This window comes from Dendrobates tinctorius, unplaced genomic scaffold (genome assembly GCF_039654945.1).
Source record: "Dendrobates tinctorius isolate UK_male_01 unplaced genomic scaffold, ASM3965494v1 ptg000120l, whole genome shotgun sequence".
Taxonomy (NCBI): domain Eukaryota; kingdom Metazoa; phylum Chordata; class Amphibia; order Anura; family Dendrobatidae; genus Dendrobates; species Dendrobates tinctorius.
In genome coordinates, this window is record NW_027361788.1 from 19,294,763 (window position 1) to 19,308,039 (window position 13,277).

The 13,277-nt window shown below is 44.8% G+C and overlaps 1 protein-coding gene across 4 annotated transcripts in view; it reads left to right on the forward strand.

Moving 5' to 3' along the window:
- WHRN (whirlin) overlaps positions 1-13,277 on the forward strand; it is a 405,157-nt gene that overhangs the window by 219,948 nt on the left and 171,932 nt on the right. For 3 of the 4 annotated variants that reach the window (XM_073590838.1, XM_073590834.1, XM_073590835.1), the window contains one exon: positions 1,868-2,086. The exons of the other annotated variant lie outside the window; for it this stretch is intronic. In XM_073590838.1, the coding sequence (XP_073446939.1) occupies positions 1,868-2,086 (219 nt within the window). The remainder of the gene's footprint in view (positions 1-1,867; positions 2,087-13,277) is intronic. 4 annotated transcript variants of the gene reach the window in all.

Here is a 13,277-nt window from a genome sequence, read left to right on the forward strand (position 1 = left end):
CCTGGCAACTTTGGCTTCAAAACAGATCGGTGTTTCTGGCTGCGACATTGTAACATAATGCAAGTCTCATTGCTGCCCGCAATGTACCGTAGTTGCAATAAACTAGCCACAAAAAGTCAGAACCACTTGGATTCTTTGTGAGTTGTTTGTCATAGTTGCGATACCTTGCGGGTATCAACGGAGCAGCGGTTGACAGCGACCTTCATTCGTGTAGCCTATGTCCTTGCCAAAGTCCCTGTGCAGCCCCAGCCTTTTTGTTGCTGTTTTTTGTTTTCATTATTTTTTATTCAAAGAAGAAGAAAAGGGATTTTTTGTTATTTCTAAAAAAATTTCTAGAAAAAAATGGCCAAAGCCGTAGTGAAAGTGGCATCAAAACAAGAAGTACAGTCTATTAATACACAGATACTCAAGACAATGCTCATTAGCACATGAATGATAGATACAGGTACTGGGCATTCATATGTTAACCAGGCTACTGAGAGATTCATGTGCTAATGAGCCAGGCTGCATGGAAAATTGTGCTTGCATTTCACATGTCTTGCCTTCCATTTTCCATAGGGCTGCAGGTAAGGCTAAGTGCACATTGCGTTTGTGCATACTGCCAGGTGATGGATGCAGTGCCATCCATAAACCATTGGGCCCAATTGTAAAAATCTTTTTTTTTGCAGTGGTGTAACTAGAGTCCGATGGGCCCCGGTGCAAGATTTGGACTGAACCCCCCCTCCGCGGCATGTTGGTCTGATGTATGGGCCCTTGCAACGTTCTAAATCGTATAAGGACATACAAGTTGTACCTTACCCCCATTATGTAGTAATGTCACTCATCTTAGGCTCTTTCCTTGTATATACAGTATATCACAAAAGTGAGTACACCATACAAATTTTGGTAAATATTCTTTTTTTTTTCATGGGACAACACTGAAAATATGACGCTTTGATACAATGTAAAGTAGTCAGTGTACAGTGCACATCCAGTTGAAGTTTGCTCTCGTGTCAGCGGGCCCCTCACCTGCACGGGCCCGGTCGTGACATGTGCGACCATGATCGTTACGCCACTGGACTTCTCTAAAGAAAAGACCCCTCTTTTATGGTTTTATTTAGGTGGGCAGTGTCCTGACTCCTGAATGTGACCTATGGAAATATTATCTTGTGTATTGTGTGTTTTATTCCAGACATACGCATTGAAACAGTGTATGAACACAATGTGCACATAGCCATAACCTGCCATAACTTATTGCCATTATTATTAATCATTATCATTATTAATTTATTCTTAGGGAAAGTGTGTGGATTCTTTAGTTTTGTAGTTTTGGCCCAGACAGTAGAGAAACTGAGTTGCACTTAATTAAATTTTCATAGACAAATAGTATATATATATATATATATATATCTATCTCTCAAGCTGCCGGCAACTTTTTACAACATGAAAGAGTCTAGCCAGCCGTAGTTACCAAGCCATTGCATCAATTATAGGGGCTGTCACCTTCTCAGACTCCTGAAAAAATAAATCTGTTTTTGCCTTTCCCTGACGTCAATTTTTGGGGAAATCCAGAGGAATGAAAAAAAGGTGATAACTAAGAAATGCTCAATACTTGAGAGAAGAGAACAATTCAAGAATTTAAAAGAATAAATCTATATCATTCGGGAATGTTGTAAAAGAACCTAACAACTTGGACTGTGTCTAGGTCAGAGAGCTGAAAGGCATCAGAGACAGATACTGGACTGATACAGGAGTAATAGATAATAATGTAAGGAATAGGTAGGGGATCTTGAGACATGTCTCTGTTAAAGCTGTATATTGGCTTCCTCGTGATCTAGCATCATATGCTCACCATACATCCTGCATACTCTGTGCTTACTTTTTCCAGGCTCTGCGGGGCTCTCAGAAGCTGGTCCTCTCTGTGCTGTCTTCAGGACGGGTCCCCGGAGGCCATGTCTCCAGTCAAATTTACACTTGGGTTGATCCGCACGGCCACAGCATCTCACCTCCGGGAGGGTCACCCCACCTTTACAACACATCTGTGGGGGGCCCAGAAAAAGAAAAGAGGAGTCATCTGCAGCTGCTACAAGAAGGGGATGAAAAGAAGGTGTGGGGGTAACACTGTACTCTAAGCAATCATTATATGACATTTTACTTTATCGCATGATTGACTACTCTAGGTGATTAATTTAGATTTGGTTTACCACCTCCTATAGGCATTATTTACAGCGCATTTCTGTATTCTTCATTTAAGGTCACGTTCAAATACAGGGCTAGATAAAACAAAGGTCACCAAATTGCATAAAGTATGAAGAAATATTGTATGTTGGTAGAGGCAACAGATTTATATAGGGTTATACCATATGTATGGTTTGTATACGGTAAAATTACATGTGTAGAGTTAGTGACTCCCAGTAGAATATAAAGGGAGATGTTAGTACCGATAACCACCTGTTCTGAAAGACCTAGTAGTCTATATCTATACATCTATATTGATGCTATAGCAAGATAAGATGACCAAAGGTAAGAAGATGCAGACAGATGTTAAGTAATAGTGGTAAAATAATACTAACCCACTGTGATTGCAACCTGCCCGACGCGCGTTTTGCCTACAGCTTCAACGGGGATCTGGGTTGAGTTTTTTTTCTCACAAACCCAGACATCTAGTCACACCTAGCTTAATTTTAAAGTTTTTTTTACGTTGTGATGCTCAACGATGCAAAATTTGTAAATTTGCTCAGCAATGCCGATTTTTCTCCAATTCTGCAAATAATCAAAATTATAGCTTCAAATAATTTATTAATTGCGATACGGAGCATGTAATCTATGCCATAAAATGCGCATTTTGCAATAAATTGTACACTGGTTGTATGTCTCGAAAATTAAAAACCTGTATTAATGAACATCTTAATGACATCATCAACACCAGTCACAATAACCGACATATATCTTCTGCATCCAGACACTTTATTCATGCAAACCATGGAAACACTTCTTCATTAAAAATCTTTAGCTTTGAAAGGGATAATAAACCCACTCGTGGTGGCAATATGTGTTAGGTGTCAGGTTCCTGCAGCGGCACAGCAGGAATCCAGAGCCTCACATTCTGCGGTCTCCCATGCTCCATCGACCGCACAGAGTAGCTTGCTCAGCAGCCCCGCAGTTCCTGACGCTCTGCCCAGACCTGCTCTGTGGGTCTGGCTATTGCTGCCACCTTTGGGCCAGCAATAGCAGCAATAGCAATGCAGGCTGTTCAGCAGCAAACCACTCCAGAGGCTAAGTCCTTTTGTCGCTCCACTGAGCATGCTCACAAGACGATCTCCCATTGGAGATCGGGAGTCACATGCCCAGGTTCTTCTACAGATCTGATTGGTCCATCTCAGGGATCTGGAAGCTTCCGGAAGGTCCTGGCTATAAAAGGTTCACATGGCCGCTCGGCCATGTGCTAGTATAGACTCTAGTTGCTACTGTGTGAATGGTGATGGATGCATGGACTTGCAAATGACTCATTAAGATTCCCCTCCCTCTGATATTACGTGTGTGCATAGGGAACTAGAGATAGAGTCAGCGCCAGTCAGTGGCAAGCTACAGCCCACAGTGCACATCCTCCACAGTGCTAGTGTCCGACAGTGTGCCAGTTACCGGGCATTGTCGTATAGCGGTAGTGTCTGTCGCCGCGCTGCAGTCAGCAGTACTTCTTGGCGTCCGCGGTTGCAACACCGCACGCACGGTAGGTCTAGACGGATGCGGACCCCGTGTCTTGGGCCCAAGTCCTGTGACCATATACCGTGCGTGCATTCCACCAAGTCCTGTGATGTCAACAGACTCGGCCTTTGTATTTAAGGCCTCGGCGCCTCTGTGAAGAAACAGAGACTGCCCAGCGCACTCCGGGTGACGTTTAACCCGCGTGCGCTATACTGCCATATTGGGTGTCTGCCATTACCTAGCAGCAGTGTAACACCTTCTGCACGGTGGACCCCGGGTGGCAAACGCACTTATTATTATTTATTATTTAGTGCGTTCTGCCATCCCTAACATTATACTAGCGCCAGGGTCTGGCTAGTAATGGCAGACCAGCAGCAGCTACTGCAGTATATTCGGCAGCTGGAGGGCAGGGTGGCGGCTCTCGAGAGTTCCACCGCAGCTGCGAAGGTTACTGCAGCTGCTGCCCAGGCAGTCGCAGAGGCTGTCTCTCGTATGCCCACATCCACGCCTGCGCCGACAATATGCCGCCTCCCGTTGCCCGATAAGTTTTCTGGTGACAGCGCCACCTATAGGGGTTTTGTGAGCTAGTGCTCTATCCAGCTCGAGTTACTGGCCGCGCGATTCCCTACAGAGCGGGCTAAGGTGGGGTTTATCGTTTCCCTCCTGTCGGGCAGGGCATTGGAATGGGCCACGCCACTATGGTAGCGTGATGACCCCTTGGTTCTGGGCGCTGCTCAGTTTCTGAAGTCACAAAAGCAGGTCTTTTTGGGGCCCCGGGTCACTCACGACACCTCTCTCCAGTTACTTGCTTTAACACAGGGATCCCTGTCGGTCAGCCAGTACACTGTCCGTTTCTGGACACTGGCTCCCGAGCTGGAGTGGCCTGATAAAACCCTCATCCCTGTGTTCTGGAGAGGTTTGGCGGAGCATGTTAAGGATGCTCTATCCACCAGGGAGGTTCCTGTAAGTCTGGAAGAGCTGATTGCCATTTCCACCCGCATTGATCTCTGTTTTTCAGAGCGCGGGCTGGAGCGTGCTCAATCCAGATGTATGGTTAGCTTGGTTCCCAACCTCTATTAACCTTTTGAACCACCCGAGCTGGAGAGTTTACCTCCAGAGCCCATGGATGTGTCCCGCACTGGTCTCAAGCCGCGTCCGGCACAAAGCTCCACACGCTGTTACCAGTGTCAACAGTATGGTCACCTGGCTAACAGGTGTCCGCAGCGGTCGCGTCCAGTGGTAATTGGGGTCTATTTGTTATGGAGACCTTCTCTCCCAGTCCGGCATTCCGAGGAGCGTTAGATAGCAGTGCTTCCTCCTGAGAGGTAGAGGTCACGGTGGACTCCGGGGCAGAAGGGAACTTTATGTCCTTGGTCTTTGCCCAACAGCACGCTATCCCGTTGGTGCCACTTCCTCATCCCGTGCCCATCAGGGTGGTCAACGGTTCGACCTTATCTTCCCAGATTACCCACCAGACAGCACCCCTTAGGCTCTCAATTCCACCATCTCACCATAAGACGCTGTCTCTGCTCATTATGCCAGAGGGCATCGATCAGGTGCTCCTCGGGGTTCCCTGGCTCCATTGCCATTCCCCTCATATTGACTGGTCCTCGGGGAGAATACTGGGATGGAGCAAGGGCTGTGTGGGAAGGTGCATGGGGGCAGCATCCAAGTAGCCTCTGTGGAGGTTTTCACGGACCTTTCCGCACCCCCCCACTGGGAATCTGAGGACCGTGGCTCCAGTCACCCTCAAGTTAGTGCCGCCGGGCAAGACCTTTGTCCCGCCTCACCTTCGACCCATGGTTCTCATGTGGGCTCTTGCGTCCAGGGTGGGTGGTCACTTTGGCTACAAGTGGACCACAGAACTCCTGGCAAGGTCTTATTGGTGGCTGCACAGGGCTCAGGACACTAAAAAATACATTCAGGCATGCGCCTCTTGTGCTCGGAACAGGTCCTCTATGCAGAGGCTGGCTGGGTTACGGTATCCCTTGCCGGTGGCAGACTGGGCAATGGAGGTTCGCGACAGTCCCGATCGCACCACGCATGCCATTCTAGCCTCTAAGGAGAGAATGAAGACGCCCGCCGACACACATTGGCGCCCCGCTCCAACTTTTGCTCCTGGCGACTTAGCCATCTCTGACGCCTTCCATGTGTCCTTTCTCAAACTGGTACACATGTCCCGCTTTTCCGAGTCATCTGCCGGGACATCAGACTTGTCTTCGGACGAGTCTGAGGTCAATGCCATTGTGGGACACAGGGTGTTACATGGCAAAAACCTTTATTTGGTGGATTGGAAAGCTCAGGGGGCCCTTGGAGGGGGGTAATGTTAGGTGTCGGGTTACTGCAGCGGCACAGCAGGAATCCAGAGCCTCACATTCTGCGGTCTCCCATGCTCCATCGACTGCAGAGGAGCTTGCTCAGCAGCCCCGTCGTTCCCGACGCTCTGCCCAGACCTGCTCTGTGGGTCTGGCTGTTGCTTCCACCTTTGGGCCAGCAATAGCAATGCACGCTGTTCAGCAGCAAATCACTCCAGAGGCTAAGTCCTTCTGTCGCTCCACTGAGCATACTCATGAGACGATCTCCCATTGGAGATCGGGAGTCACATGCCTAGGTCCTTCTCCAGATCTGATTGGTCCATCTCAGGGATCTGGAAGCTTCCGGAAGGTCCTGGCTATAAAAGGTTCGCATGGCCGCTCGGCCATGCGCTAGTATAGACTCTAGTTGCTACTGTGTGAATGGTGATGGATGCATGGACTTGCAAATGACTCATTAAGATTCCCCTCCCTCTGATATTACGTGTGTGGATAGGGAACTAGAGATAGAGTCAGCACCAGTCAGTGGCAAGCTACAGGCCACAGTTCACATCCTTCACAGTGCTAGTGTCCGACAGTTTGCCAGCTACCGGGCATTGTCGTATGGCCGCAGTGTCTGTCGCTGCGCTGCAGTCAGCAGTACTTCTTGGCATCCGCGGTTACGACACCGCACGCACGGTAGGTCTAGACGGACGCGGACCCCGTGTCTTGTTACCATATACTGTGCGTGCATTCCACCGAGTCCTGTGACCTCAACAGGCTCGGCCTTTGTATTTAATGCCTCGGCGCCTCTGTGAAGAAACAGAGACCACTCAGCGCACTCCGGGTGACGTTCAACCCGCGTGCGCTATACCGCCATATTGGGTGTCTGCCATTACCTAGCAGCAGTGTAACACCTTCTGCACGGTGGACCCCAGGTGGCGAACGCACTTATTATTATTTAGTGCGTCCCGCCGTCCCAAACAATATGCAAAGGAGCTCACTAATGAGAGAAGCTTTTTGGATTTTTAACTTATCGTAGGTACTTGCTCTCCCTATTGTCTTAACTTAAGAAACGTGATTGCATACCATTATTAAAATTGCACTTACCATTAATTAATTTTTCTGTTTCCTATTACATTCCTTCTTTTTTATTTGTAAAATTGATTTGTCTCTTTTGATTTTTTTTTTACTTTCTGCACATTCTCTTGTCAGTCTTAATTGCTGAATTATTTCTCGTGTGTTGGTTTTCCTTGATCACTTGTGCATTTAAGGCTGTTACTTGGTTATTTCGAAACTAATCTTTGACAAAGAACAACCGTGTTCGAAACGCGTCGCTTATTGGCCATTCTGCCTTGGACTTATTAACTTTGATGAAATAAAGTTGGTCTATTTGACTTTTACCAGAAGCTGGAACAATTTCTACTTTTTTCCACATTCCAAACACGAGTGGTCAGTTTGTGGTTCCGTGCACGCTGGACATCTATGGTACACCGGCATTATTTTCTTTTTTTCTGATTTACTAAATCCGGCAAGTGTCATGCACACTGCGTTTAAATTGAACTGTTATTATGACAGATGCAATGGCGACCAGCAGGGAGGAGAGAGCTGCACACATGTTTAACAATCCTCATGATCCAGCTGTGTCAAGTACACCGTTAATGGGCAATATGCGCAGTTTGGAGAAACTCATGTATTACGAAAACGAAAATCTGGTGGGATTTAACAACCTTACAAAAGTATATTTCGAAGGACATGATACCAAGAGATTTAAGGATTAAAAAAATCCCGACCACAATTTATGATGACAAATTCATGTCTCAGTGGAATCAGATAATAAACAATTGCTTCTTAAACCTTATGCGCCTTATAACTAAATATGAGGCGACCAAGTTATTAGATTTCCAAAAAGAGATTGAAACAACGAAAAAAAACATGGAAAATGCTTCTACTTCTTTGGAGTTTGAAGTTTCATATACAACAATACAGAAATCTATCTCCAAATTACAAGACAATAAAATTGAAATAACAAAAAGCAAGTTCCACACAGACAATACAGACTACTCCACAAAGCACGTATATAACTGGCATAGAGAAGTTCCCTTCCCACATACGGTACTCCAAAATGTATTCTGTAAAAAGGAGATATCGAAACACTAAACCTTATAACCATCATGCCAGTTTCAGTTCTTGAACAATTGCATCTCTAATGATTCAGACTCTGATACTTTTAATAGTGGCAACAGCCAATACAAACAATTTATTGACTCCAAGGACAGAAATATTTTCTTAAGAAAATCGTGGAGGAAGGAAACACAGGAAAACCGCAAGTTATGACCACTGGTCAACGGAGGAACCTTCAATTTTAGATTCTGAATCTAATGTTCTTAATTTATCATCACAAACATTCACATCTGACCAATTAATACTTCTTTCATGTGGTCTCAATTTCATCCCAGACCAAATTTTTTACTTGTTTTCAACTATGGTATTTGTGACATCATTCGTTTCATACGAAATTTAACAATCAACAGACATTTTTGGACAGATAATCATGATTATGAGTCATTTAGTAATAATAATTGTTGCAATCATTATCATAATTTCAATTTTCATGAACACATGTCTAGAGAATTTAAGTAATGATTTAGCAGTAAAACAAGATGTCAATCCAGCACCTGCATTTACCACCTAAAATCCCTTTTTCTATCCCATCCATTCCCATGCAGCTTGCATGGACAGGTTCCAGGTTGCGGTAGAAAAGGACTTAAAAATACTCTATGTTGTCAACTGTAACAACAATTCAGGACATCATTTTTCTTATTCTTTAAGAACTGCATTAGCGGAGTTGCAACATATGGATGACATCATTATAAAAATGTCCGACAAGGTGGGTATGGTGCCATTAATTGACAAAGAAGCATATACAGTAGATCTCATATTAACAATATGCTCGGAGATTCTACTACCTATCACAAATTATCTTAAGATCCTTCCCTTGATTTTTCACCGTCTATCACTAAATTAATCAATGAGGGTTTACGGCTGGGAGTTTTGACTAAAAAACAAACTGAATATCTCATTGTCACTCCAACTCTCTCTCGTGGCCTAAAGTCCATAAAGAAATAAATTCTCCACCCATGAGACCTATTATTAATGGAATTGGCTCTGCAAATGAACTTTTGGGTTATTGGCTTGACTCACTCCTCCAGCCCCTCGGACAAAGGTCTCCAGGTTACATCAGAGACTCTAGTGACATTTTTGGATCAATTCTCTACAGTAAAATGGTTATTGGGCTTTTCTTGGATTACTAGTGTAGTCTTCCTATCCACTTCCATTCCACAACACATAACAATCGAACCCCTCATCTTTCACCTTAGCAAATATAGTAACTACAATCAGACTCTTCCATACTATATTATCCAAGCGGCCTCATTTCTCATGTCACACAATTTTTTTCAGTTTGATGGCTCTTATTATTTGCAACATAGAGAAGTGTCAATGGGGCCAAATTCTCCCCTTCTCTAGCAAATCTGGTGATGTCACATTGTGAAGAATTATTTTTATATTCTTCAGCCAATCCTTTTTTGGCTTCTATCGAGTGGTATGGCTGATACGTCAACAAAGAAAGTGCCATTCATTGGGTAATCGGCTTTCACCTAGTTTTTTCTCACAAACCCAGACATCTTGTCACACCTGGCTTAACTTTAAATTTTTTTTTACGTTGTGATGCCCAAATGCAAACTTGTAAATTTGCTCAGCAATACTCCTTTTTCTCCAATTCTGCAAATAATCAAAATTATAGTATCAAAAATGTATTAACTGCAATACAGAGCATGTCATCCATGCCATAAAATGCACATTGGGGATGAGATATATGTCATCCCCTGAGGAAGAAGTGGTATACACTTTGAAACGCATTGGGAAATAAACAGTTAATCTTTCTCACAATCTGGATTCGTGAAATTTGTCAAGCAGCGCACTGAAGTCCATGAATTTATTCCCTTAAAATCTGAAAATGCACATTTTGCAATAAATTGTACATTGGTTGTGTGACGCCCGGGAGACCATAGAATACCCAGCACCGGATCGGTGGTGTCCTTGCTTCACCTCTGGGGAATGTCACGGGTGGCTTGACCCGGTGCTGTGGCCTCAGGCGATGCACAGTGCAAAAGGGGGTATTATGAGGGGACTTGAAGAGCACGGGGACTTGAAGAGCACGGGCACTTACTTGTTCAGCAGCGGATTCTCTCAGCGGTAATGCTCCCGATCTTGGGTAGATGGCTACTGTCCAAATGAAAGTCTGAGACACTGGAAACGGTTAACCAGTTTATTTCAACAAATAGGGGGTTACAATAAGTCCCGTCACCGGAGTCTGTATGGGAACTTTTGGGTTACTCTGGCCCTGCCGGGGCTTTTACCTCCTATTTTGCGCTGTTTCTGTGTGGCCCTGCTGCTGTGTGTGAACTGGCTGCCGGCCCAATCTGTCCTCTCCGGGTCTTGATTCAACGGGCAACTCGAGTCCTTTCCTTTTCTTACCCCCACCGGGAGTACCGCTGAACTCTACACCTGTTGCTGCGTCTGACCCTAGTGAGGCTGGTATCACCTCACGTTTTCCGGTTGCTGTATTATATATAATGAATGCAGCCACGGATCCGGTATCCGTCTCTGCACCTGTTCTGGGTAGTAATTAGTGCTACCCGGTTCTTAAAATGTCCTCTTTCTCTGTCCCTTTTTCCTCAGACCGGTGTTCTGTTGGCCCTGAAATTGTCAGTCAGTCCTTCAGGAGCCTGATACTGCTCCTCACACTCTGACCCTCCAGATCTGAACTCCTGGGAATAACTGACTACTTTTCCTCAGGTCAGAATTGATATAGGGAAGTCTCTGGAGCTCCCCCTTCTGGCCGGAGGTGGTAATGCAGTGTTCCTATTCTTGTTTGTGTCTTGTGTCAGTAACTCTGTGGTGATCCCACTTTTGTGGCAAATACCCCTAGGGGTGCCACATTCCCCCTTAGTTAAGAACAGTACTCCGGGACTGTGGGACAATAAACATTTGAAATAACAACTAATATATACAGAGTCTTAAAATGAAAAGTTACAAAAACCATTCAAAGATCAAAAATAGAGTTCTGTAAAAAGTCACTTCAAATAGCGTCCATTAATACAGTTCTATCCTTGAGGGTTATATATTTGTTAGGAAAGGCACTGCAATTAGTGTCCAGGAATTTAGTTCCATTTTTCCAACAGAGTCTAAAGATAAAGTTCAAAAAGAAAGTTCAAGAATATGCAAGAAGTTCATACAGAAGAGTCTCCGTAGATACTGGGCTTAAACGTTGCAAACTGATAACAAATGGCTAAGCTAGATTTTCTGTTCAACTATAAATGGCATAACATATATTCAATTCTCATAAATGGTATTCACATTTGGTAATCCGTATACCTTTCCGGTAATTGACCCTGAGTACTACGTTGTGACCTACATAATAACGTTGTCTCTTCCGGTTGGCGTACTACGGTCTACTGCTAATATGGTGTCTGCCCGTTCTGCTAAAGATAATTCCACAATTATGGGGTTGGCAAGTCCACCGTGAATGGGATCACCATGACCAGGAATCTGTTCTTCCTGTCTTGGGACTTCTTGTGGTACGAGGTCAACTTCTTGTCTTGGGGCTTCTGGTACTACTGGTTCTGGTGTTGGGTAAAAGGCCATCACTGGAACTATTACTGAGCCATAGTAGGTTGGCCATGTCTTAGGAAAGTCTCCTAATGTGGTATGATACACTTCTTCCTCTTCCTTAACAGGTTGAACCTGTATGGGTTGAATGACTTCTGGTTCCGGTTGGATAATTTCTGGCTCTTTCAATGTTTCCGGACATAGTTTCAGATTGTCTCTAGATACTAGTACTGATGTTAGTCCTCCGTTTTTGCTGATAAGGCACATTTTTGGGTTGTTCACTCTTGTTTGTAAAACTGTATAGGGAACGGTTTCCCACTGATTGTCCAATTTATTGGTACGACGATTTCTCTTGAGCACTTGGTTACCCGGTTTTAATGGGGTTACTAGAGCATTCTGGTTGAAAGTTCGCTCTTGTCTTTCTCTAGTTTGCTGAAGGCTTCTTTCCACACTTTCTTGTACTTGGCGATACTGCTTTTGACGTATGGTATCACAATTTGAGTCTTGAACGTCTACGTCTGGTTTCAGAATTCCCATTTCTAGATCGATTGGTAGTTGGCCGAGTCATGCACGCATAAGGTAAGCTGGGGTGCAGTTGGTGGAGCTTACCGGGACATGGTTATATAGATCTACCAAGTCAGGCAATTTCTCCGGCCACTGATTTCTTTCCGATTCTGGTAAGGTTTTCAGTAGATCTATTACAATATGGTTCATCTTTTCGCATAAGCCGTTTGTTTGTGGATGGTAGGCCGTCGTCCGGATCTTTTTGCAACCATACATATTACAAAATTCTCTGAAGATCTCTGATTCAAAGGCTGTACCTTGGTCTGTGAGTACCTGTTCTGGGTATCCATGGGGTCTACAAAAGTACGTTTGGAACGCCTTGGCTGCTGTTTTTGCTGTCAGATCTTTTACGGGTACTACTACCAAGAAGCGTGAATAATGGTCCACAATGGTCAAGGCATAAACATAGCCGGACCGGCTTGGTGTCAACTTCACGTGGTCTATGGCAACAAGTTCAAGTGACTGGTTGGTGATTATGGGCTGCAGTGGTGCTCTTTGGTTCCTTTGATCTTTTCTTCTAAGGTTACAAGGGCCACAGTTTCTGCACCATTGTTCAATTGATTTTCTCATTCCGACCCAATAAAATCTTTCTCTTAGGAGTACTTCAAGCTTTTTCCATCCGAAGTGACCGGCACCATTGTGGTAAGCCTCTAGGACCATTTTCACATCTTGTTTAGGCACAATGATCTGCCAGACCAATTCATGCGTTTTTGGATTAGTGTACCTTCTGCAGAGCTTCCCTTGGTACAAGAACATTTTGCCTCTCTCCTTCCAGAGTTGATGCATCTCTTCTGGAGCATTCTCATCGGGGTATGCACTTTGCTCAGTCAACAGTTCTTTCACCAACTTCACAGCCGGATTGCTATCTTGGGTGACAGCCCATCTATGGTGTGCCAACGGGTTAAAATTCACCTCTTGTTGTTTCTGGTAGGTACTTGACTGATGCTATTTTGCCTTGGGATGATGGAAGGCTGGTAGCTCAATCTCTTCAAGCTCTTTCGGTTCTTCTTCCACGTCCCTCAAGTGTGGCACCCGGGATAGGGCATCGGCATTTCCATTCTTGCG